General features: G+C 58.8%; 2 protein-coding genes across 4 annotated transcripts; one reads left to right on the top strand and one right to left on the bottom strand.

Moving 5' to 3' along the window:
- The first annotated feature begins 1201 nt into the window (after positions 1–1201).
- SRRM2 (serine/arginine repetitive matrix 2) lies at positions 1202–18975 on the top strand. Of its 3 annotated transcripts, XM_056134967.1 has the most exons (15): positions 1203–1430; positions 4073–4347; positions 5170–5277; positions 5548–5712; positions 5982–6059; positions 6557–6619; positions 6711–6743; positions 6930–6980; positions 7151–7243; positions 7896–8088; positions 9520–16151; positions 16802–17086; positions 18068–18181; positions 18267–18374; positions 18455–18975. In XM_056134967.1, exons 2-15 carry the CDS (start codon positions 4106–4108, stop codon positions 18462–18464), a joined length of 8175 nt encoding a protein of 2724 aa, XP_055990942.1. In that variant the 5' UTR covers positions 1203–1430; positions 4073–4105; the 3' UTR covers positions 18465–18975. The 3 variants fall into 3 exon arrangements, with proteins under 3 accessions (XP_055990944.1, XP_055990942.1, XP_055990943.1); XM_056134968.1 differs by lacking the exon at positions 4073–4347; XM_056134969.1 differs by lacking the exons at positions 9520–16151; positions 16802–17086; positions 18068–18181; positions 18267–18374; positions 18455–18975 and adding an exon at positions 7329–7601 and having other exon boundaries at positions 1202–1430; positions 7896–8033.
- A 363-nt stretch (positions 18976–19338) lies between these two features.
- Positions 19339–22209, bottom strand: ELOB (elongin B). Its single transcript, XM_056135020.1, has 4 exons — positions 22036–22209; positions 21780–21914; positions 21056–21161; positions 19339–19500 (listed from the first exon to the last, which is right to left on the bottom strand). The coding sequence occupies exons 1-4, from the start codon at positions 22192–22194 to the stop codon at positions 19388–19390; spliced, it is 513 nt and encodes a 170-aa protein (XP_055990995.1). The 5' UTR covers positions 22195–22209; the 3' UTR covers positions 19339–19387.
- Between the last annotated feature and the right edge of the window lie 2082 nt (positions 22210–24291).

The following is a 24291-nucleotide window of genomic DNA, read 5'->3' as shown; positions in this document are numbered from 1 at the left end:
TGGAAACCATGTGGGATGCAGGAGATTGAACCCAGGTCGGCCCTGTGCAAGGCAAACGCGCTCCCTGCTGTGCTATCGCAGGGGCCCTCAAATGCATTCTTAAGACCACCCTGAGATGGATTGTACTTCATTAAAGTCAAAATTCTTATAAAGCACCTGAAAGCGAGTGCAGCGGTAAGACGCTTGCCCCGTTTTATTTTGGGGCCACACCCATGGGTGCTCAAGCTTTCTGGCTCTGTAGGGAGGAGTTCCTTCCGCAGTGCTCGGAGCCCATTGGGAACGCTGCGGCTTGAGCTGGGGAGGCGAGTTCCAGGCAAGCGCCCTCCCGTTGCCCATCTCTGCCGCCCCTCTGATGCCCGCCTACTCCGCGGCCCCGGGGGTTCCCGGAACCTCAAGAGTGAGGCCCTCGGCATGTCCCCGCACGGAGAGCCCGCGCCGAGAGCCGCTTCCCTGCGGCCGCCCCCCCACCCCAGGAGGGAAGCGCCCGGCGGCCACTGCCCCGCGCCTCGGCAGCGCTCTCCCGAAACGCATCGCTGCGGCCCAAGTGTTATTTTTGGTTCTGGGGCCACACCCGGAGGCGCTCAGGGATCCCCGGCGGGGCTGCGGGGACGGGGGGCCGAAGCTGGCCCGGCTGGGCCCCCGCGAGACACAGGGCGGGGGCTCCTTTGTTGGCCCCGGGCCGGGCCGTCCAGCACGTGCGCGGGGGCCCGGGGTCGCAGGGAGCTCGCGGGTCGGCCGGCAACACCCTGGCCCTCGAGGCCCGCGGCGGGCGAGGCTGGCGGGAGCGCGGCGAGAGGCCAGGCCCGAAGCGGGGTCGGAGGCGGCCCGGCGGCCCGGCGGCCCGACGCGGGTCGCCTCACGCCGCCGAGACCCGCATTCCCGGCGGCCCATCCCCCGCGAGCGGGGAAGACAAAATGGCGGCGCGCGCGGGGGCAGGGGCGGCCGCTGGGCTTCGGGGCGCCCGCCCCGCGCCCAAACTACAACTCCCAGAGCGCACCGCGCGGCGGCGGGCGGGAGGCCGACTCGGAGCGCGACTCCGCCTCCGTCGCACTGGCCGCCGGGACTCGTAGTCCGCGTGCTGGCTGCGGCCGCGGGGCCGGGCGGGGCGGCGACTACACTACCCGGCGCGGCGCGGCGCCTGCGCACAGGCCGCGGGCGCACTACGTTTCCCGGCGGGCGCCACGGCGCGCGCGCGCCGACGTGCTGACGCGCGCGGCGAGTCGTGCTGACGCGCGGCGCGGCCCAGGCGGGGTGCGAGTGGCGCAGTCGGAGCCCGCTGCGGCCCTTGAGGAGGCGAGGAGGCGCCGTGGTCGGTCGAGGCGGGCGGCGCGGCGCGGCCGGGCGGCCACTCCAGGCCTTCGGGAGTCCGGAGCTCGGACGGCGGCGGCGGCTGGACCTCTCCCCTCGGAGGCGGCGGGCGGAGGCGGCGGGTGAGAGGGCGCGGGAGCGCGGCAGCCGGGTGGGGGAGGGGCGGCGGCCCGGCGCGGAGCCGCCGCGCGCGGAGCACGGCCCGGCCGCCGCGCGCACGCGCACTCGTCCGCCCGGGGCTCGCGCGGCGCCTGGCTCGCCGCGCCCTCCCATCCCCCTCCTAGCGGTTCGGAGGGCGCGCGGGCTCCGGCGCCCCTCCCCCACGCTCCGGCGCGCGCGGCTGGCGGCGCTCGGGCTCGCGCACGCGCTCGCCTCCCCCACGCTAGCGACGAGGCCCTGGCGGCTGCTCGGCCGACATTTTGGCGGCGGCGGCGGCGGGGCTCCTCCCGGCTCCGGCCTCGGCGCGGCGGGCGGCGGCGTCCGGGCTCCCCGGCGCCCGCGCCGCCGCGAGGGTGGGCCTAGGTACGTACGGACGGCGGCGCGGGTGGCTCTTTGCCCCCGTTCCTGGGGCTTTTCGTCGGCGCCCTGGGAGCGTGCGGGAGCGGCGAGGCCGTTCGCCCCCGCCCGAGAGCCTCGCCGCGGGGCCGGGGTCGGCCCCCCCGGCCGTGCGCGCCCGCCCTTGGCCGCAGGGGTCTTCGGAGCGCGGGGGGGGGCGGGCCGCCCCATCACGGTTTTTTCTGCGCCCCTGCCCGTTTTCGGTGGGCTTTGCTTCTCGAATCTTCGTCCTCCGGAGCTCCACAGCCCTTCCGTCTTCCGTGACACGGTGATAGGAAAGATGGTCGCCTTTGTCTTCGCAGCTTTTTATTTTCTGCTTTGCGCTTGGGTCGGTTCCTGCATATCCACAGTTGGAACGACTGTTTTCGAACCCCTCGCTCGTCAAGTTCCGTGGTTTTGGTCACTTGTATGCGTGTCGATGTGCCCTTCGGTCCCGTTTCCTTTTTCAGTGGTTTGAGCGCTGCTTTGAACGCTGTGGTTACTGGTCCCGCAGCCCCCTCTGAAAACCTCGGTTTCTATTTCCTAACAGTCCTCCCGGTCCGTTGTGACTTAATACCCATATTGGGATGGCAGCTACTGGTTTTCCCTCCCGTGGGAGTGGGAGGATTGTTGTGTGAGGTGGTATGGAAGTGTGGGTGAATGGTTAGCCAGGGACCTTCTGAAGCAGAAATTAGGGCACAGAGAGGCAAAGGAGGGTCTAGGTTCAGATTGGGGAGACTGGTATGGAGACCAGGGAACGGGGTTGAAAGAGAAAAATTAACTTCTTTGGCTACAAAGTTTCATTTTCTCAGGCTTTTGCACTTTTCTTAGACTTTTGCCTTTTTTGTTACTCCTTAACTGCAATACGGTTATCTTTTTGTTCTCCATTTTCTCTGCAGTTTTCCTCTGGGGGGTGGGCATATACCTGGGGTGGGGTGTACTAAAACTGATCTAGAGGTAGGCTTTCTTTCTCCACGCATTGTATCTATACAGGTGTGTGCACAGACGTGTATATATGGGATGCGTTCTAGGTATTCATGTCACTCGCACTTCAACAGCCCCCTTCCCCCCTCCCCCGCTCCCCTTCTGTCTTTTCCCTCAATGTTCCGTGATCTCTCCCCTTTACAATACTCCACACATTCGTACTCTGACAGGATGAACTGGAGAAGGAAGTAGGTGTAGACGAGCAATCTACATAAGCAAAACAGGGTTTTGAGGGCCCTGCGGAATCATGCTGGGGTTCCGACAAGTCGAAAGGATAGACTCCTGGGGGAGGCGTGGAGGTAACGAAGTAGGAGGCAGAGCTGGATGAGAGCAGCTGGGAAGCGATCCGAGGTCTTTAAGGGACGGCCAATAATTTCTTAGTGAAAGTGAGGTACAAAGAGTGGGGGTTTTCTGCGGTAGTTTAGGGCAAGGAACGAAGACAAGAAACGTCGTTGGGACAGATGGGTTTGTTTGTGCTGAGAACATTGAGTTGAGAACAGGTAATACTTAACAAGCAAGGAGCTAGCGAGATTGGGTGAGCTGCAAGTTGTGAAATGCTGTCGTAAGGAAATTAGCGGAATTTGGAGCCAGGATCGTGGTATAAATATTGTTATCAAGGAAATGGCTACTTAGCGTGGCAGGTCGAATCTGAGGGCGATCTACCCAAAGCTGACTTGTTTCTGATGTGCATGCTGGCCTTCAGTCTGTGTGAGGCTGCCTAAGACATTTGGCTTATTTTAGCCAGCCGGTCCTGTTGGGTGGTTAGAGACTCTCCGGTCTGTTTGGCATTTGTAACAGTAGTCTGAAATCTTGAGGTCAGCTTTTGGAGGACCCTTTGGGCGTGCACTGCAGGCCATTGAATGTCACTGATGTGTTGGTTTTTGGGGGTGCCATTTTGAATAGTTGATGAATACGCCACTATGTGTATTGGGTCCAAGGAAAATAAGCCAGGGGAAATAGGATGATTTTGTGTAGAGTGGAAGAATATCCAGGTGGAGGCAGGAATGGGTGACTCTTGCACGTTGAGGGAAACGGCTGCAAGAGCTGGGCACTCATCTGGTGAAAAGTTGTGTGGGAAGTACAAGGAAGGGGTTTCTGAGGAGACCAGGAGGATCACAGAAGCACTGTGAGGTTTTGTGTGGAGACACGTGTTGAACTAGGGATGAAGAAGAGCAGGGATTTGGGTGGTGGCAGGTGCTTAGTTTGGGGCCAGGGGCCTGACCCGTGTCTCCCCGCTCCCCCTCAGGAGCGGTGGTGCCCCCACCCCGGGCACGGGGCCATGTACAACGGGATCGGGCTGCCGACGCCCCGGGGCAGCGGCACCAACGGCTACGTCCAGCGCAACTTGTCCCTGGTGCGGGGCCGCCGGGGTGAGCGGCCTGACTACAAGGGAGAGGAGGAACTGCGGCGCCTGGAGGCTGCCTTGGTGAAGCGGCCTAACCCTGACATCCTGGACCACGAGCGCAAGCGGCGCGTGGAGCTGAGATGCCTCGAGCTGGAGGAGATGATGGAAGAGCAGGGGTGAGGGGAGGGCTGGGGGAGAGCCAAGCACTGAGTGCAGGGCTTGGGGCTTTGTGGTGGGATGTAGGGAGCTTAGGGCGCTTGAAAGAGGCCTGGAGAGGAGTTGGAGGAGGGGAGGAGGCAAAGGAGCCAGGAAACTGAAAGTGGAATTAAGGGACACTTCAGATTGGGCGATGAGGGACGGCGTAGGACAGAAAGGGGAGCCTGAGGGGGTCCGATTTATTTAGATGGAGTTACATGGAGAGGAAGATGCACTGAGGGACAGGTGGGACATCAGACCTGACAGCAGAGATAGGTAAGGCGAGAGATGATTGTCATTGGAAGAGGAGAACAGATGGATTTAAGGATTGAGACCTTGGAGAGAAGCAAAAGCAGGAAAAAAGGAATTGGAAGAAAAACTGGATAAGGAGATTGTGGGGTGGGTAGTGAGGTGGAATTTTGGATGAGAAACACTTAGGCAGAAACCCTTTTAGAGCAGTGGTTTTCAAACTTCAGCAGTAGCACCCATTTTATACAGTGCGCCTTACTTTGGAATCCCAAGGAATGAAAGACCTGTTCTTGTCGGGAGGAGCATCTGGGACTGAGCTGAACTTTCCTCTCTTAGCCCTTGGAGTGTAGGATGTTTAAAATCCACTGTTCTAGAGGATATAGTAAGTGAAGGAAAGAAAGATGAGGATTTAAGAGAGGAGAAGGGCTTGTGGGTGACAGTGAGTGAAAAGTTCAATGTGTGCATGGAGAGGAGAGGGAGACCCCTTGGGAATGAGAACTGGGACGGGGGATCTATTTAGTCAACCTCTAACCCTGAAGGGATTTGTTCTTCAGGTACGAGGAACAGCAAATTCAGGAAAAAGTGGCTACCTTTCGACTCATGTTGCTGGAGAAGGATGTGAACCCTGGGGGCAAGGAGGAGACCCCTGGGCAGAGGCCAGCGTGAGTGTTTCACTCTCCTTTGATTCCATCTGGACTCTGTTGGCTGCATTTGCTATTCTTTCATACCTTGGACTTCCTGCTCATGTTTCTTTTCCATGATTATTGGCTTCTATTAAAATTGTGTGATTGGACCAGCGATGTATAACTCAGTGGGAGAGCACAGGCTGTCCATGTCTAAGTTCCTGGATTTGACCCCTGCACCACACAGAACTGGTTGACTGTGACTGTTGTGTGCTTTCTCCTATAGATCTTTGTCCTCTTTCTCTCTAGGGTAACTGAGACTCACCAGATGGCAGAATTGAATGAGAAGAAGAACGAGAGACTCCGGGCTGCCTTTGGCATCAGTGATTCCTATGTGGATGGCAGCTCTTTTGACCCTCAGCGTCGTGCTCGAGAAGCTAAACAGGCAGCTCCTGAGCCCCCCAAACCTTACAGGTATGTAAGACTGAAAAAAGTGTCAGTTTCTTGGTGATTCTAAGCACTCCTTTCTTAAAAATTTTATTTTTTGTGCCACACCCAGCAATGCTCGGCGGTAATTCCTGGTTTTGTACGCAGGAATTACTACTCCTAACAGAAAGTACTGTGTTTTTGTCGTTGTTTTGTGGATTATTTCTTCTCTTGCTGTTTGATTTGTTCCTCTGAAGTTGCAAGTCCAGGGAAATTTGTCCTCCTATCGATCTGTTCTGCATTCTGTTTTTTTCTAGCCTTGTTCGGGAATCTAGTAGTTCACGCTCACCAACTCCAAAGCAAAAGAAGAAGAAAAAGAAGAAAGATAGAGGACGGTAAGTTAGCTAGGTAGTTATTAAAGTATTCAGAGAACCAACTCTGTTACTCTTTCCTACTCTAAGTAGATAATCGTGATTTCTGTGAGTCAGGAGGGGTTGGTTTTTGCAGCAACTAATTACCATCGTAGATTTTTGGGATTTTCTTTTTCTCATTTTGAGATTTGTTGATGTAAGGAGCTGTGGTATCTCTGCTTTGTGGAGGCTTGTTTAATGAAAGTCCTGGGTTTAGGTCTAAGACATTAACACCATTGGATTTTGTTTTCCTTAGTAGCCTTTTTTGGGGGTGAATTAGAGAAGTGAGGGAAAGGGAAGGAATCTAGCATAATGACCTTGTTTTGTTTGTTTTGGGGGGCCAGTTTGAGGTGGGGCTAGTACCTGGTGGTGCTCAGGGCTTATTTCCTGAGGGAACTGGGGAACTCTGAGCAAGGCCAGCTCCCTATCCGCCGTACTGTTCTCCAGCCCCAGAGTTACCTTGTTTCTTAACCCATCTTTAGCAGGTCAGAAAGCAGCTCTCCTAGACGAGAGAGGAAGAAGAGCTCGAAGAAGAAAAAGCACAGGTATGATGTGGGAATGCATAGAACAGTTATAGAGAAGCTGGAAGGCTTTGGATGCAGGTGGTGGTTTACATGTTTCTTCTTTCCCCAATAGGTCAGAATCTGAATCCAAGAAGCGGAAGCACAGGTAAGCGCTCTCTGGGGCACATATGGACAGAGCAGCACATGGAGCAGTGGCCTTGCTTGCTCTGAAGGGTTTCTTGGAGCAAAGGTCAATTCCTTCGTCTAGTGTAATGACTTTTTTTTTTTGCTTTTAGTTTTAGTCCCTTTTCAAGGAAGGATTATTTTTAATGATTTTGTTCTCTTCTCCCAGGTCTCCCACTCCAAAGAGCAAACGTAAATCTAAGGACAAGAAGCGGAAGCGGTGAGTAAATTTGTGGGAAATTTGCCTTCGCAAGTGCCCTTAGCGAATGAATGCCGCTTGAGAGAGGTAGAGTGGAGTGAGTCCCTGACAGATACAGGAGAGGGATGGCTAAGCTGAATCTGGCTTGGGTGTGCCAGCCCCATGAGTTTATGGTGGTGGTCTTCCTGCAGCTCTCGAAGTACAACACCAGCCCCCAAGAGCCGCCGAGCTCACCGTTCAACCTCTGCTGATTCGGCGTCCTCTTCTGATACTTCCCGCAGTCGGTAAGGGGTGGTCCAGGAGGAAGGGAGGGAAAGGGATTTGTGGGTTAATCAATTTAATATTTATTGAGCGCCCACGGTGTGCTAGGCGCTGCACAGACCATTCGGAAGACACGGTCCCTGCCCTCTAGGAGCTGACAGGCTAAAGCAACAGGATGGACAGACATATACATTTCCCCTTCTCTTTTTTTTCTGTTGTTTTTTGTTTTTGTTTTGTTATTTTTTTTTGTTTTGTTCTGATGTATATGGACTGCCAGAATAGGGGGGGAGGGTGGTTTGTTCGTGGTGTCTGGGGGAGGAAGGAATCCTTACCCTGGCTTCCTTAATCGGGGAAGGCTTCCTGAAGGAGGTGGGCTAAGAGGTGAGTTGTGAATGAAGCGGGTAGGGAATGGGATGGTTGGAGGGTTTGGGGGGAGTGGGGGTGGTGTGAAAAGGGGTTAAAAGAGAACATTTTTGGGGATTGTGTTGGGAAGAGGACAGATGTGAGCTGGACCTGCGTTTCAGTGTGAGTGGCTTGAGTCTAAAGAGTTAGGTTTTTTGGAAGAGGGTTATTATTAGACTGTGACGAAAGGAGGTTGGGAGCTTGGGCGGGGGTTTCCTATTGTCCCCTGAACTGATTTCCCTTTTCTTCCTCATCCTCAATTGCTTCCTTCAGGTCTCGGAGTGCTGCAGCTAAAACACATCCTACTGCCTTGACTGGGCGGAGCCCTTCCCCTGCCTCTCAGTGCCGAGGGGAGGGAGATGCACCCTCCAGGGAACCAGGTACCACCATCACAGGGCAGCCTGGCAGCCCTGAGCCCTCTGCAAAGCAGCCTGGCAGCCCTGACGAAGACAGAGACAAAAAAGAGGTATGCTCCGGAGTTTGTAGGTTGCAGTGCTGTGGATTTTGGACAGGTGTTTGAAGGGAGAGAAGTGTTAAGAACCGAAGAGAAAGGAATTGATTTTTCATTCCTCTCCTAGTTACCAAGTTTTCTTGTGCATCCTCAAATCATTGATTTATGGCTTTCAAACTTAGTTTTTATGTCAGTATTCTGTTTTTTTTTACATGTACTGAGAATTGGAACAAAGCTTCACGTTTACTACTTTTTTTTTTTTTTTGTTTGTTTTTTGGGTCACACCCGGCGATGCACAGGAGTTACTCCTGGTTCATGCACTCAGGAATTACTCCTGGCGGTGCTTGGGGGACCATATGGGATGCTGGGAATCGAACCTAGGTCGGCTGCGTGCAAGGCAAACGCCCTACCCACTGTGCTATTGCTCCAGCCCCACGTTTACTACTTTTAACACCTGTAGTTTGATTAAATATTATGGCTCACCAACTACTTTTCAACTCCCTTGGTTGCTGCCTATACTCTTGAAGGCACCGCTCTCTGTTGGCCTGGTTAGCATTATATGTTGCCCTATATTTACTATCTTCGTTTTAGTCTGTAACTTAACTGTGCTTTTTATTCAACAGTTAATAGTATACATTATGTATTTCTTAGCTCCCCTATTTTCCATGTCATTCATATTTTGCAAATTAGAAGTTAAAGCACTTCAGGAACTTAACTTCACTTTCTATTGTTCATCTGTATTTTAATTCATATAACACTATACACGTGTATATATGTATAAAACTTGGTCTCCTTCATCTTCCTATTCTTCATTCTAGTCTGTTTCACAAACTGTTGTCAAACCTTTCTTTGTTCTTGTACTTTTCTAGGTTTTTGTTGTTGGTGATGTTTTGGTTTTTGGGCCTCACCCAGGGGCGCTAAGGGCTTACTCATTTACTCTGGCTCTGTACTCAGGAATCACTCGGGGCGGGGGGGGGGGGGGCATACGGGATGTGGGGATTCAACCCGGGTTGGCTGAGAGTAAGGCAAGCACCTTGCATTCTGTATTGTCACGCTGCTTGTGGCCCTCCTTCCTCCTCGCCAGTTTTTTTTGAAGGATTATCATAGCATTTTCAGGCCGCGGTTTTATTTTTTTAATTGTCAAACACTTTTCCTTTTGTTCTTGCGTCTTTTGCTTTTGTTCTTACAGAATTTTGTAATTGTTATACAATCTAGTGCTTTTGTTTGCATTTTGTATTTTCTCTAGTTTCTGAGATCTTTGAGTTCATGTTTTTCTCATTTTAATCTGCATGATTCTTTGTAACTGGATGTGACTGTTTATGATAAAGAAAAAGATTAGTTGGTGTAATGGGGTATATTAGTGGAAACCTTTTGTGGAAAGTATGTTGGGGTCTCTCGATAAATTTTTATTACATGACCCTTCCCTACTCTCTCTTCCACTCTTAGAAATCTGCAACTCGACCTAGTCCCTCTCCGGAAAGGAGCAGCACAGGCCCAGAACCACCTGCTCCTACTCCGCTCCTTGCTGAGCAACGTGGAGGCTCCCCACAACCCCTTGCGACAGCCCCCTTGAGTCAGGAGCCAGTGAATCCCCCAACAGAGGCTTCCCCACCCCGGGGCCGTTCGCCACTTAAGTCTCCTGAGAAACCTCCCCAGTCTTCTTCAGAGAGCTGCCCACCGTCCCCTCAACCTACCAAAGTTTCTCGGCATGCCAGCTCTTCCCCTGAAAGTCCTAAACCTGCACCAGCTCCTGGGTCTCGCAGAGAGATTTCTTCCTCTCCCGTGTCTAAGAGTCGCTCCCATGGCCGGGCAAAGCGGGATAAGTCGCATTCTCATACTCCTCCTCGTAGGGTGGGCCGATCTCGGAGCCCTGCCACTACCAAGAGGGGGCGATCACGATCAAGAACCCCTCCCAAGAGAGGCCACTCTCGCTCCCGGTCACCTCAGTGGCGCAGGTCCCGGTCTGCACAGAGATGGGGAAGATCCAGAAGTCCCCAGCGACGTGGCCGCTCTAGGTCACCGCAGCGACTAGGCTGGTCCAGGAGCAGAAATAACCAGAGAAGAGGCAGATCTAGGTCAGCAAGGCGAGGCAGGTCACACTCTAGATCCTCAGCCACTAGAGGCAGGTCTCACTCTAGGACACCCGCCCGCCGGGGCAGATCTCGCTCGAGAACACCCGCCAGGCGGAGGTCTCGCTCCCGAACACCGGCCAGGCGGAGGTCTAGGTCTAGGACCCCAGCCCGGAGGGGCAGGTCCCGTTCTCGAACACCTGCTAGGCGCAGGTCTAGAACCCGCTCACCACTACGACGGCGCTCTCGGAGTAGGTCTCCAGCCAGGAGAAGCGGCCGCTCCCGCTCGCGAACCCCAGCTAGACGAGGTCGCTCACGCTCTAGAACTCCAGCTAGGAGGAGTGGCCGCTCACGCTCTCGAACCCCAGCTAGACGGGGCGGCCGCTCACGCTCTCGAACCCCAGCTAGGAGAGGGAGATCTCGATCAAGGACACCCGCAAGACGAAGATCTCGTAGTAGAAGTCTAGTCAGGCGAGGGAGATCTCATTCTAGAACACCCCAAAGAAGAGGCAGGTCTGGCTCATCGTCAGAGAGGAAGAACAAATCCAGAACATCACAGAGGAGGAGCAGATCCAACTCGAGTCCAGACATGAAAAAATCTCGGGTTTCTTCAAGACGGAGCCGCTCCCTCTCTTCACCACGGTCCAAAGCAAAATCTCACTTGCCTTTGAGAAGGAGCCTTTCAGGGTCCTCTCCGGGCCCCAAACAAAAGTCTCAAACACCACCCAGGCGGAGTCGCTCTGGCTCATCTCAGCTTCAAGCCAAGTCTAGAACACCATCAAGACGCAGTCACTCTGGTTCTCCGCCTCTTAATCAAAAATCTAAAACACCGTCGAGACAGAGTTGTTCCAGTTCATCTCCTCAGCCTAAAGTAAAACCTGGAACGCCACCTAGGCAAGGGTCTGTAACAAGTCCCCAAGCAAATGAACAATCTGTAGTAGCAGAAAGACGAAGTCATTCTCAATCTCCTGAGCCCGAAATGAAATCGAGGACTCCTCCTCCTCAACAGAGTTGCTCTGGGCCCTCTCCTCCTGGAGTGAAGTCTGGAACGCCTAGACAGAGCCCATCCGGGTCGTCATCTCCACAGCCCAAAATAAAAGCAGTGACATCGCCGACTCATAGTGGTTCCGGCTCCTCTTCTCCAAGCCCTGGTAGGGTGACATCTAAAACACCTCCGAGGCCAAGTCGATCAGAGTCTCCCTGCCCTACAGTGGACTCCAAATTGTTACAAAGACAAAGCCGTTCTCGGTCCTCCTCGCCAGATACCAAAGTGAAGCCTGGGGTACCATCAAGACAGGGCCACTCAGGATCTGCTTCACCGAGCCCCAAAGTAAAGCCCCAGACACCACCTAGACAGAGTCTGTCTGGATCAAGATCACCGTGTTCCAGCGAGAAGTCTAAGGACTCAATAGCACAGAGTTGCTCTGGACTTCCCCCGGTCTGTGCAGGAGTAAAAGCCAGTACACCACCCGGAGAAAGCCATCTCGGCTCTTCATCTTTGCTACAGAAAGGACAGTCTCAGACTTCACCAGATGACAGGTCTGATCCTTCGACTCCAGAGATGAGACAGAGTCACTCTGCATCTCCGTCTCTGCAGAGTAAGTCTCAGACATCGAAGGGTGGCCAGTCCAGTTCCTCATCTCCAGTTGCTGATCTGGCACTCAGATCTCCAAAGAGGCTAGATAGAAATGAACTGTCAGTAAGTCCTGGGCTGAAATCTGGAATGTCTCCTGAGCAGAGCATGGCACAGTCTGACTCTTCCCTTTATCCTGCAGTGGACACTAAATCTTTTCTGGGGCAGAGTAGATTGGAGCCCTCTCCTGAACTGAGAGAAAAAACAAGCCTCCTCTTGCAGGAAGATATCACTGCCTCTTCTCCTAAAGGCAGAGATAAATTGAGCCCTCTGCCACAGGATAGCTTGGAGTTCTCACCGGTACTCAAAGACACATCTAGAACTCCATCGAGAGAGAGAGCTGGTGTTGGGTCATCTCCTCATGTAAGAGACCAAAGTATAAGTAAGCCAAGCCAGGATGAGTCGATGGAGGTGATAGAGAAGTTTGAAGATTCCTCCAGCCAGATGCCACCTCATTTGTCTCCAGAACACAAGGAAATGACTGGAAGTAACTTGGAGTCTTCTCCTGAGCCTGATGAAAGGCCTGCTGTGTCTTTGACTTTTAACCAAAGTCAGTCGCAGACTGCTTTGGAAGCAGCAGTTCCTGCAGTGGCTTCCACTTGGAGTGGGCCACATTTTTCTCCAGAACATAAAGAACTGTCTAACTCCCCTGCCAGGGAGAATAGCTTTGGATCACCGTTAGGATTTAGGAATTCGGGTTCTTTTGCAGAAGTGAGTAGTGCTTTTTCTCCGGAGGTTAAAGAAGATTTGAATGGACCTTATCCTAATCAGCCAGAGACAGACCCAGCTCTAGATGTGAAAGAACAATCAGCAAGGTCTTCCAGACGCAGCAGTTCTGAGTTATCCCCAGAGGCAGGTGAAAAGGCTGGAATATCGTCCAATCAAAGCGCCTCTTCACCTGTACATGATGCTGTGCCCAGAACCCCCTCAAGGGAAAGAAGTAGTTCTGCATCTTCTCCTGAACTGAAAGACGGTTTACCTAGAACTCCTTCGAGGAGAAGCAGGTCAGGGTCTTCCCCAGGACTCAGAGATGGGTCTCGGACGCCCTCAAGGCAGAGTTTGTCAGGGTCCTCCCCTGGAATGAAAGACATACCCAGAACACCTTCCAGGGGCAGGAGTGAATGTGACTCTTCTCCAGAGCCAAAAGCTTTGCCTCAGACTCCTAGACCAAGGAGTCGCTCTCCGTCATCTCCAGAACTGAACAAGGGTCTTAGCCCTCGGAGAGAAAGAAGTGGGTCAGAGTCATCAAGTGAGCAGAAGACTGTGGCTCGGACTCCTCTTGGGCAGAGAAGTCGGTCTGGGTCTTCTCAAGAACTTGACGGGAAACCCAGTGCTTCCCCGCAGGAAGGAAGCGAGTCCGATTCCTCTCCAGATTCTAAGGCCAAGGCCCGAACGCCGCTGCGCCAGAGGAGTCGCTCTGGGTCCTCATCACCAGAGGTGGACAGCAAATCTCGACCCTCTCCGCAGCGTAGTCAGTCGGGTTCATCCCCTGAAGTTAAAGAGAAGCCACGGGTAGTACCCAGGGCACAGAGCGGTTCTGATTCCTCTCCTGAGCCCAAGGTTCTGACCCCGAGGGCCCTCCCCAGACGAAGCAGGTCCGGTTCATCGAGCAAAGGCAGAGGTCTTTCTCCTGAAGGAAGCAGTAGTTCTGAGTCATCTCCAGAACACCCACCCAAATCCAGAACTGCCAGGAGAAGTGCTCGGTTGTCCCCAGAGCCAAAGACCAAGGGTCGGACTCCACCTCGCCGGCGCAGCTCTCGCTCATCTCCTGAGCTGACTAGGAAGGCGCGACTCTCCCGTAGAAGCCGCTCTGCTTCATCCTCGCCAGAGACACGCTCTAGAACGCCCCCGCGCCGCCGGAGGAGCCCTTCAGTGTCTTCCCCAGAGCCAGCCGAAAAGTCTCGGTCTTCACGCAGGCGGCGATCGGCATCATCTCCACGCGCTAAAACGACTTCAAGGAGAGGCCGTTCTCCTTCACCCAAGCCTCGTGGGCTCCAGAGGTCCCGGTCCCGCTCAAGGAGAGAGAGAACCAGAGCAGCCCGGCGGCGAGATAGATCTGGATCCTCTCAGTCTACCTCTCGGAGAAGACAGCGGAGCCGCTCAAGGTCTCGGGTTACTCGGAGGCGGAGAGGGGGTTCTGGTTACCATTCCCGGTCTCCTGCTCGGCAGGAGAGTTCCCGAACTTCTTCCCGACGCCGGAGAGGCCGCTCTCGAACACCCCCAGCCAGGAAGCGTTCCCGCTCACGCACATCACCAGCCCCATGGAAACGCTCCAGGTCTCCAGCCACTCACCGCCGTTCCAGGTCCAGAACCCCCCTGGTCAGCAGGCGGCGGTCCAGGTCTCGGACCTCACCAGTCAGTCGCAGACGATCAAGATCGAGAACATCGGTGACTCGGAGGAGGTCTCGGTCCAGAGCGTCCCCAGTGAGCCGAAGACGATCTCGATCCAGAACACCACCAGTAACGCGCCGTCGTTCAAGGTCCAGAACACCTGCTCGCCGCCGCTCCCGTTCCCGAACTCCGGTGGTGACTCGCAGGAGATCCCGATCAAGGACGCCAGCAGTAACCAGGCGGCGATCTCGAAGCAGAACCTCGCCTATAGCTCGAAGACGATCAAGATCCAGAACATCCCCGGTCACGAGGAGGAGATCTCGGTCGCGCACCTCTCCGGTGACGCGGCGGAGGTCTCGCTCTCGAACTTCTCCAGTGACACGCCGTCGATCTAGGTCCCGAACACCTCCAGCTATTCGACGCCGTTCGAGGTCTCGCACCCCGCTGTTGCCACGCAAACGGTCTCGAAGTCGTTCACCACTTGCCATTCGTCGCCGTTCCAGATCCCGAACTCCACGAACAACACGAGGCAAGCGGTCCTTAACAAGGTCTCCTCCCGCCATCCGCAGGCGTTCTGCATCTGGAAGTAGTTCTGATCGATCACGTTCAGTTACGCCCCCAGCGACGAGGAATCATTCTGGTTCTCGGACCCCTCCAGTTGCACTCAGTTCTAGAATGAGCTGTTTCAGTCGTCCTAGTATGTCACCAACTCCGCTGGACCGCTGTAGATCACCTGGAATGCTTGAACCCCTCGGCAGTTCCAGAACACCCATGTCTGTCCTGCAGCAAACTGGTGGCTCCATGATGGATGGTCCCGGGCCCCGAATTCCCGATCACCCGAGGTCCTCTGTGCCGGAAAATCATGCTCAGTCTAGAATTGCACTGGCCCTCACAGCGATCAGTCTTGGCACTGCTCGGCCTCCTCCGTCCATGTCTGCTGCGGGCCTTGCTGCGAGAATGTCCCAGGTTCCAGCTCCAGTACCTCTCATGAGTCTCCGAACGGCCCCAGCGGCCAGCCTTGCCAGCAGGATTCCTGCAGCCTCTGCCGCAGCTATGAACCTGGCCAGCGCCAGAACACCGGCCATCCCAGCAGCAGTCAACCTGGCTGACTCGAGAACGCCCGCGGCGGCGGGAGCCATGAACTTGACCAGTCCCAGAACAGCGGTGGCACCTTCAGCTGTGAACCTTGCTGATCCGCGCACTCCCACGAGCCCAGCTGTGAATCTGGCCGGAGCCAGAACCCCAGCTGCTTTGGCAGCTTTGAGTCTCACGGGTTCTGGCACCCCGCCGACTACTGCAAACTACCCTTCTAGCTCCAGAACACCCCAGGCACCAGCCCCTGCAAACTTGGTGGGTCCTAGGTCTGCCCACGCCGCCGCTCCTGTGAACATCGCCAGCTCAAGAACCCCGTCAGCGTTGGCTCCTGCTCGAATGGCGCCAGCCCTGTCTGGTGCCAACCTCACTAGCCCCAGGGTGTCCCTATCTGCCTACGAGCGTGTTAGTGGCAGAACCTCCCCGCCACTCCTTGACCGAGCTAGGTCCAGAACCCCGCCACCTATCGCCAGTCAGTCTAGAATGCCCTCTGAGCGAGCTCCTTCTCCTGCCTCTCGAATGCTTCAGGCTTCCTCACAGGCTGTCCTCCCTGCGGCTCAGGACCGCTCTAGGTCCCCTGTGCCAGCTTTTTCTGACCAGTCCCGGTCTTTGCTTACCCAGAGCGCCCCTGGAGCAGGGTCTCAGGTCCTTTCCTCTGGGACTGTGGCCAAGACCACGTCCTCTGCTGGCGACCACAATGGCATGCTCTCTGGCCCTGGGGTGGCCCACTCTGAGGGCGGGGAACTACTCGCCTCTCCGGGGGCCCAGCAGCCTGCTGCATTGGCTGCCCTGCAGTCGGCAAAGGAGCGGCGGAGTTCCTCCTCCTCCTCCTCCTCCAGCTCCTCCTCCTCGTCTTCGTCCTCCTCGTCTTCGTCCTCGTCCTCGTCCGGTTCCAGTTCTAGCGATTCAGAGGGCTCTAGTCTTCCTGCCCAGCCCGAGGTGGCGCTGAAGAGGTGAGGCGGAATGATTCTGGGGAGTCATTCTTGGGGATGGGGCAGCCACGGGTGTGGGCGGAGGGGGAATTTCTCCCCAGGGGTTCTTGGCGCCGAGGCTGGGGTAGAAGAGAATGCTGGGGTGGGGGTCTGGGGGAGGAATGGGACAGATGAAAGTCTCCAAAGGTCTATTCTCCAGAGGATAATGATAAGTTTTCCGTCTCTACAGAGGACAGAACTAGAGGAAATGGACTTAATTTTACAGCAGGAGGGATGGCAGTTAGACCTCAAGAGGAACTCCCTGGGCTGGAAGGATCTTCAGAGGTCATCCCATCCCTCTCCCTGCCTCCAGGCAGGACGGCCCCTGCCCCAGCCACCCCGCACAACTCAGGGGCCTCCCCAACTTGGCTCCCAGGAAGGAGACTTCCCAGCTTCAGCTTCCACTCCTGAGCCCAGGGGCCTTTTCCTCCATCAGGGACATTCTTGAGGCTTAACCTTGAGCCCTGGGGCTGCGGGTCCCGGCCAGTTGCCTTAGAGGCCGGTAAGCTGGGGCTGTGCTCACTGGCCCAGCCTTGCGCAGGCTCGCTCCCCACTGCCGCTCCTCCAGGCCAAGGAAGGTAGGGTTGGGGCTGGTCGGCCTGGCTCCTGGTGACAGTCCCCTTCTCCCACAGGGTCCCCAGTCCCGTGCCAGCCCCAAAGGAGGCTGTTCGAGAGGGGCGTCCTCAGGAGCCGACCCCCGCCAAAAGGAAGAGGCGCTCTAGCAGCTCCAGCTCCAGCTCCTCCTCTTCCTCCTCCTCCTCCTCCTCCTCCTCTTCCTCTTCCTCCTCCTCCTCCTCCTCTTCCTCCTCCTCCTCCTCCTCCTCCTCTTCTGCTTCTTCCCCCTCCCCTGCTAAGCCTGGCCCCCAGGCCGTGCCCAAGCCTGCCAGCCCCAAGAAGCCAGCCGCAGGAGAGCGGAGGTGAGTGGGGCCGGCGGGAGCTGGCCGTGTGGGGGTGTGGGCCCGGGTGCCGCTCTGGACTGTGGTGTCTGGTCGTCCGGGAGGAGTCGGGCTCTCCTCCCCCTCCGATCCAGGGTGCTCAGGCCAGAAAGGGGACGTCCCAGCCTCCGTCCTCTCCCAGGCCCTGACCTGACGTGCAACCTGGCCCCAGGGATTCTAGTGCTGAAGTCTCCCCAGCGCTGGCGCCAGGCCTCTAGTCTGGCCACTGTCATCTTCTCCCGACTCTGTCCACAGCCTCTCCCCTGTCTCCCTGCCTCCACGCCATTCTCTTCCACACGTAGCCAGAGGGATCTTTCTAAAACGCACACCCGGTTACTTCCCTCCACTGCACACATCCTTCCGGGACGCCCTGTGGCCTGCAGGACAGAGCCCAGCTCTGCGGGAATGGCGTGTGAGGCTCCTCACCAACTGGCCTTGCCTGCCCTGTGTTCTCCTCTCCTGTCCGCCCCCACACATGCCCTGTGCTCCAGCCACTCCCGGCGCCTTGCAGTGTAAGGAGAGCCCCATGCCTTTGGACATGCTCCTTCTGCCTGGAATTGCCTTGTCCGCCTGGTGAACTCCTCGTTCTGCAAGACTCCGCTCAAACAGCACCTTGGAGAAGACTGCCCCGCCCCGCCCCGCCCCCTCCCCCCGCCCTCGCGGGGCTCCTTCCCACACACGGGGGCTGATCTGAGCCTCCCTTGACGCTCCTCACGACCAGACAGCCCCTCCAAGGGCAGGGACTGTCTTTATCTTTGTCCCCCGCTGCACCCCGCGCCCTGCCCCGTTGGGGCACTCAGTGGATGGTGTGCGGGCGGATGGGTGAGTGAGCAGACACAGGTGGGTCTGAGGCTGGCCCTGTGTGGTATGAGGTTTGGTGGTCAGGACCCGGGGGGGCGGTCCTGAGTGCTGGCTGGTGGTCTGGAAGCGTGTGGTGCTATGGGGACATGCTCTGCCCCCCAGGTCCCGCAGCCCCCGGAAGCCCATTGACTCTCTCCGAGATTCCAGATCCCTGAGCTACTCGCCTGCAGAGCGCCGCCGCCCCTCACCCCAGCCTTCTCCGCGGGACCAGCAGAGGTAGGAGAGCTTCTGGCCCGGGGCTGGGGCCCAGGGGTGCTGGTGGGGGCTTGCTCCCCAGCCTGACCTTGGCCTTGTGTTGCAGCAGCGAGCGGAATTCCCGCAGAGGCCAGCGTGGGGACAGCCGCTCTCCAGGCCACAAGCGCAGGAGGGAGACCCCCAGTCCCCGGCCTGTGAGACACCGCTCCCCCAGGTGTGTCCATGTCCTGTGCCCGCAGGGAGGTCTCTGGCCAGCCTGACACTGGCACTGACCTCTGCCCTCTTCTCTTGCAGGTCTCCATGAAATTTTTGGTGGGAGTCTGCCCCACCCCAGAGTCTCGAGTTCACAGGGAGCACCCTCCTTTGAAAGACCAGATGGGGTTCTTGTCTGACCCCCTTCTTTGGACCCTGGCAGCATCTTGGGGGGGAGGGCTCCCTCTTTTCCTTCCTCTCCCCCTTTTTTCTTTGTTCCTGTGAAATGTTAATCTGTGAGTTCTTCCTGGTTCACGTTTGGGGGGGGTTGGGGGGTGGGAATGAGAATGGGAGTTGTGGGAGGGGAAATAGTGTGGGACACCCCAGACTTGGGAGTCTGAGAAGGCCTGGAGCAGTGCACCCCGCGGGGAGAATGATGGTTTGGAACTTGATAGAGGTGTCCTGGAAAGTAGGGACGAGATGTTCGATGGTTGGGCCCTGCTGCCCCCGGTGAGCTTGTGGTCCCCTCCCCCCAACTTTTCACCTTTCTTAAAGGCATTTTGGTTTTTTAAAATCTGTACAGCAAAAGCGACTTTTTCTGTCAAATAAAAATGAGAAATGCAGGAATTGCGTCTGGAGACTGTTTTATTAGGGGTAAGGGTGGGAGAGGCACTGCCCTCCGCCAGCCACACCTGTCCAGGTGGCTAGGGCTCCCCTCCACAGCCCCCCTAGACACCAACACTCAAGCTTAAGCTTACCATTGCTCCAAAGCCAACATGCGGGGGGTGGGGGGGGTCAAGAGGGATGCGACTTTGTCCCCAGGCAGAGGCTGGGAAGGCCCTGCCCTGGGCATGTCCCAGGCTGGGGGGGGAGGAGGGGGCGTGTGGGGAAAGAGGTTGTCTAGCAGGCGAACAGAAAGCAGGGTGGGGAGGTGAGGGTAATGCCTGACGCTGGGGCAGTTGTGTGGATAAAGAGGCGGCAACCTGGCAGACACCCAAATCTTTTATTGGGGGGACATGGGGGGGCGCAGGGCCCTCACTGCACTGCTTGTTCGTTGGCGCTGCTTCCTGAGTCCTGGGGCTTCATCACATCTGGCAGCTCAGGTGGGCTGGAGAACGGTTCAATGCGCAGGGCCTCAAAAGCTTCATCTGGTGGAGACAGACCACTGAGAGGATCCCATGGGGCCGAGCCCCCTCTCCCCCACCCCCCACGGTCCCCCCTGACCCCTCTCCCTGGGGGCTGCCATCACCCATTTGAGATGGCTTTCGCCTGGTTCTCGGCGGTCACCTGGACCTTGCACAGCTTCCCTGCCTATCCGAAACCCTGGCACCCACCGGGCTCCAAGCCGCTGCTGGGGGACACCCAGACTGGAGCTTCCCTCACTTCCCCAGTGCTTCCTGCCCACCTGGGGGGACCCCTCTCCACCCAGCAAGGTCATCTGGGGGCAGCAACAGTGGCATTGTGGGCAGATGGGTCTGCACTGCAGGAGATGCTGCCCAAGCCCGCCTCGGTAAATGATCTCCAGGGGACAGCACGGTAACGAGCTGATCTTCCAAGCCACAGCCCTAGCCTTTAAAGCTGCCCAGGACACAGGTCTCGTAAAACTGAAAACCACCGTATCACAGCACTGGCACACAAATGGCACCGAGTCCAGAACAATCCCTTGGTTCTCTGCTGGCAGAATACCTCCAAGTGTGGGCTCAGGGCTTGATAGGGCTGCGGCCTGAACTAGCACACGGCTGGTCTGGCTCGGGATCAGGCCGGAACAGGGCTGGAGGGCGCCCTGTAAGAGGCCCACCCACCCCCTTCCTCCACAGCTGTGCCAGCACCCGACAGGGGAGACAGCTGAAACCTATCCCCTCTCTTGGTGGTGGTGGAGGGCTGGGTGGAATCAACTGTCCTCTCAGGTGTCTCAGCCCCACCTGGCCACCAAGGCCACCCCGCCCCCCCAACCAGTTTACCTGTCCTTAGTATGGCTCAACCAAATCTGGTCTGCACAGAAATGTGGGGGGTGGGATAAGGCGGGCAGGAGGGGCAGGTGGCGTGACACAGTGATGAAAAGAAATGATTGGCACAGCGCCCAACTCAGACCAAGTCCTGGCAGCCTGCACCTAACCCTGGCTTCACACATCGGGGCCTTGGCAAGCCTCTGTGCCCACATCTCCAAAACAGGATGCAGTGCTCACCTCCCAAGGCTAGGGAGCGGACTTTGGGGCCAGTGCAAAGCCAATCACTTAACAGTACTATCTCAGGGGTCAGGAGGAAAGTGCAGGGGTTAAGGTTGTCTGCCCTGTACGCAACTAACCCCAGTTCCATCCTGGAACCGCGTGCGGTCCCCAGAACACAGGCATGACCTATCTTCATTCGGAAAGATCCTCCCAACATGGAAGCTGCCTTGGTGACTTCGTCTCCGACACCTACTCCTACCCGACGCAATCTCTTCTGCCTTTCGGGCAAGGGGGGGTGCTCCTCGGCAGTGGCGGGGGTATCTCCTGACGAGCCTCAGTCAACAAAGCGAGGTGGCTCAGTGCTGGGTCGGCAACCCTGGAGTCCACGAGGGGCACCCCCGGCAATGTCAGGATCAACTCCCAGGCGGACCCCTGGCCACTTCTTTCCGGATGGGCAAAGCTACACAGCCCCAGAGGTTGGGAAGAACCACTGACCCCTTCTGTGGCCATCTCCACCCTTCCTGCTGCCCCTCACCTGCCCGGAACGCGAGCCCCACTGTGGCTGGGGCCTGGGGCCGCGCTGTCTGACTGGTGAAGCCACACTCCCCCAGCGTCTTGCCGTCGTCCAGGAGCTGGTCGTCCTAAGGAGAGAGGCGGACATGGAGAAGCGGGTCCCAGAAACGCCTGGTGCTCTGAACCCTGGGGGCAGGGTCGCGCTGGGCGACAGCACGGTGGGGAGGGGCTTGCCCTGCACGCGGCCACCCGAGTTCAATCCCCAGCATCCTGGAAGGTGCCCCGAGCACCACCGGGAGTAATTCCCGAGTGCAGGGACAGGAGCAGGCCCAGAGCATCGTTGGGTGTGGCCCCCGAGCAAAACAAACAGAACGTGCCGGGAGCCGGCAGCGGGGCGCCGGCCACGGCGACCTCCGGGGCTGGGCCGAGCGTGGCCCCGCGCAGGGCGGCCGCGGGCCCAGCCCGGCTCCGACACGTGGGCCGGGTCCCGCGCGGGCAGGGCAGAGGCGGCGGGGGGCAGCGGGGGCCCGGGGCCCTCATACACAAAGGAGGCGGCGGCGTCCCGGCGCGGGGCGCGAGGGCCGCGGGGCCCGCGCAGGCGCGCCCCCTCCGCGGCCGGGGCGCGGGCCTCAGTTTCCCTCCCCGCCGGGCCGGGCGGGCGCGCGCTCGCGGCTCCGCCTCCCGGGGCACGGCCGCCGGCGCGGGGGAGTTCCGGCCGCGGCGCCGTTGGGCCCGGCCTGGCGCACCTTGTACAGCCGCTGCTCGTCGGGCGGCCGCTTGAGGATGCCCTCGACGATGCGCTTCAGCTCGAACACAGTGCTCGACTCCTTGGCGTCCGTGAAGATGGTGGTCTTGTGGCGCCGGATCATGAGGAACACGTCCTGGGGGCGGCGGGCCGGCGTGAGCGCGGGGCCGCGGGCGGCCCGGGTCCCCCGGCGGCCCCCGGCGCCCCCGACCCGGCCCCGGCCCCGGCCCGGCGCCCCTCCCCCCGCGCCCGCTCACCATCGCGGCGGCTGCCTGTCCCCCTCGACGCGCCGGCGCGGCCGCGCTCCGCCCCGTTCCCGGCAGCCCGCGCGCGCCGACCCCCAGCAGGCCCCGCGCGCGGAGGCGCCCGCCCCGCGCCCCGCCCCGCGCCGCCTCCCGGCTCCTCGCGGCCGCCATTTTAAGCGAGGAGGCCGCGGGGAGCTCTGGCGAAGCGTGCGGCCGCCATCTCGGCGCTGAGCGCGGGGCCGCGGCGGTGGGCGGGGCGGGCGGGGCGGCGGCGTGTGAGGCCGGGCGGGGCGGCTCGGGCTCCATCTTGGGAGTGGCGGCGCAGCGCGGAGGCGGGCGCGGCCCCCGTCCGGGCGCGGCCCCCGCCCGGGCCGTCGGGGGTCGCGCCGAGCGAGGGACCCCGCATCCCGGCGAGGGCGAGGCGGTGGCGTGGGAGGCCCGGGCCGTCGTGGCGCCGGCGCGCCCGCCGGAGTCGGGGCTCCGCGGAGGCCATGTTGAGAAGGAGCTTGGCTTGGCCCTCCCGGCCGCCGTAGGGCGCGGCCCTGTTCCCGGGCCCAGTCGGGGGCGGCGGGGGGGCCGGTCCGGGCCAGGCCGATCGGGCCGCGCACCCAGCGGCCGTGGGAAGCGGCTGGGCCTCCCGGGATGGGCGCCTTGGCTAGGGGTCACCGGTCACCCACGGGGCCTCGTGTCGGGGCCCCTCGCGTGGCGCACGGTGGGGTGGGCCGCGGCCTCTGGCTTGGTTTGGGCTTGAGTCGCTCGCTCGCCCCACGCGTCCCCCTGCTGCGGGGCTCCGGGCCGTGCCCTGACCTCTCTGGGCGCTTCCCGCTCATCCCCGCCGTTCCCAGGTGGGTTCCTCGGAACCGTGATTTCTGAGCAGGTGGGGGAGACCAACACCGCTGGCCTCAGGTGGGCAGCTGGGAAAAGCCTGCCTTGAGGGGGCGTCCTGAGCTGCTCCCAGTCCCCTCCTGCCAGCGTGGGGCTGGCCCCCAAGCCGCTCCAGCCCCGGAACCCGAGCCCGAGCAGAGGGTGCCTGGCGAGCCATGCCAGGAGCAGGGGCAATGGAAGGGGGGCCCAGAGGACCCCCCCCCCATCCCAACTGGTTGTGGCTCCCACATGGCTCCGGGTTCCCTTCCTTGAGAGGGGACGCGCCGCCTTGCTCCCAGAACACGCTGTAGGGCCAGCTGTAGGGCCACGGGGCTAGGGCTGGACCCCCTAGCGGGGCATGCAGGAGCTCACCTGAGGGAGCTCTCGCAGCTTCGTGCCTCTTCCAGGCCCGGGCACCGTGGGCCTGATGACACCCCAATCTGGGGTGGCCCAGAGGCCCCTCTCCCGCCCTGCCCTGCATCTGCGTGACCCCCGGGAGAGCAGGAAGGTGCTAGGCTCGTCTGAAGGGCGTCCCTGTTCCCTAGCCCCATCCATCAGTGTCTCAGTAGGACTGAGGTTTCCAGGGCTTGTTCCCTCCTGCTGCAGGCAAAGGAACAGTGCCCGGCCTTGGTAGGAGAAGGTAGGCACCCAAGTTCCAGGCACAGGACAGTGGACAGGCTCAGAACCCATACCAGGCTCTGGGCATAAGTGTGTGTCAGGAGGGGCGTGCTGGACACAGACCCAGACAGGGCAGGGATGGGGACACGGGCTGGAGCCATAGCACAATGGGGCGGGCGTTTGCCTGGCACGCAGCCAACCGAGTTTGATCCCTGACACCCTATAGGGTCCCCTGAACACCAGAAGTAATTCCTGAGAGCAGAGCCCGGAGGAACCCCTGAGCATCGCCAGGTGTGATAGCAAGTTCAGTAGTGCCCAGGTTTGCCTGGTGGCTCTGCCCCTCCGGCCACCATGTCAGTTGCCCCAAACGCTTGACCTGACCTGGGCCCCAGAGCCGTGCCCCTCCCCTGGCACGGGTTCGTCCCAGTGGGACAGGATTCTAATTCCGTTTTCTGCTGCTGTTGAATAAAGGACAAACACAGGGCAGCACAAGCAACACCAACACCGATGTTATCAGCTCCAGGGGGGCTCAGCTGGGCTCCTCTTGGGGGTGCCCGGGCTCCAGTCAGGGCTGGTCACAAATCCGCTGCCACAATCCGCTCTCAGGTTCCCGGGCTTGGCCTCCTGTTCTGGATGGCTGTCAGCCAGGGCTCCCCTCAGCTCCTGGGGGCTGCTTGCAGGAGCTCTGGAAAGAAATCCTCTCACCTCATCTCCGTGACTCCCCCAGCGGTGCCGGCGAGGGGGAGCCCCTCTGGCAAGACCGAGGGTGGGGGCAGCTGGCCCTTG

This window comes from Sorex fumeus, unplaced genomic scaffold (assembly GCF_029834395.1).
Source record: "Sorex fumeus unplaced genomic scaffold, SorFum_2.1 ptg000110l, whole genome shotgun sequence".
Taxonomy (NCBI): domain Eukaryota; kingdom Metazoa; phylum Chordata; class Mammalia; order Eulipotyphla; family Soricidae; genus Sorex; species Sorex fumeus.
The sequence above is the reverse complement of the archived record's forward strand: the minus strand, read 5'-3'. Positions and strand labels throughout refer to the sequence as shown.

Bases quoted from the DNA above. Each gene is read 5' to 3' on its own strand.
- SRRM2 (XM_056134967.1), top strand. From the start codon at position 4,106: ATGTACAACGGGATCGGGCTGCCGACGCCCCGGGGCAGCGGCACCAAC. The intron at 6,060-6,556 runs GTAAGTTAGCTA...ACCCATCTTTAG, and splicing joins AAGAAGAAAGATAGAGGACG to CAGGTCAGAAAGCAGCTCTC. The intron at 6,744-6,929 runs GTAAGCGCTCTC...CTCTTCTCCCAG, and splicing joins TCCAAGAAGCGGAAGCACAG to GTCTCCCACTCCAAAGAGCA.
- ELOB (XM_056135020.1), bottom strand. From the start codon at position 22,194: ATGGCGGCCGCGAGGAGCCGGGAGGCGGCGCGGGGCGGGGCGCGGGGC. The intron at 21,915-22,035 runs GTGAGCGGGCGC...CGCCGCCCCCAG, and splicing joins GACAGGCAGCCGCCGCGATG to GACGTGTTCCTCATGATCCG. The intron at 19,501-21,055 runs GTGAGGGGCAGC...TGTCTCCACCAG, and splicing joins GGGGCTCGCGTTCCGGGCAG to ATGAAGCTTTTGAGGCCCTG.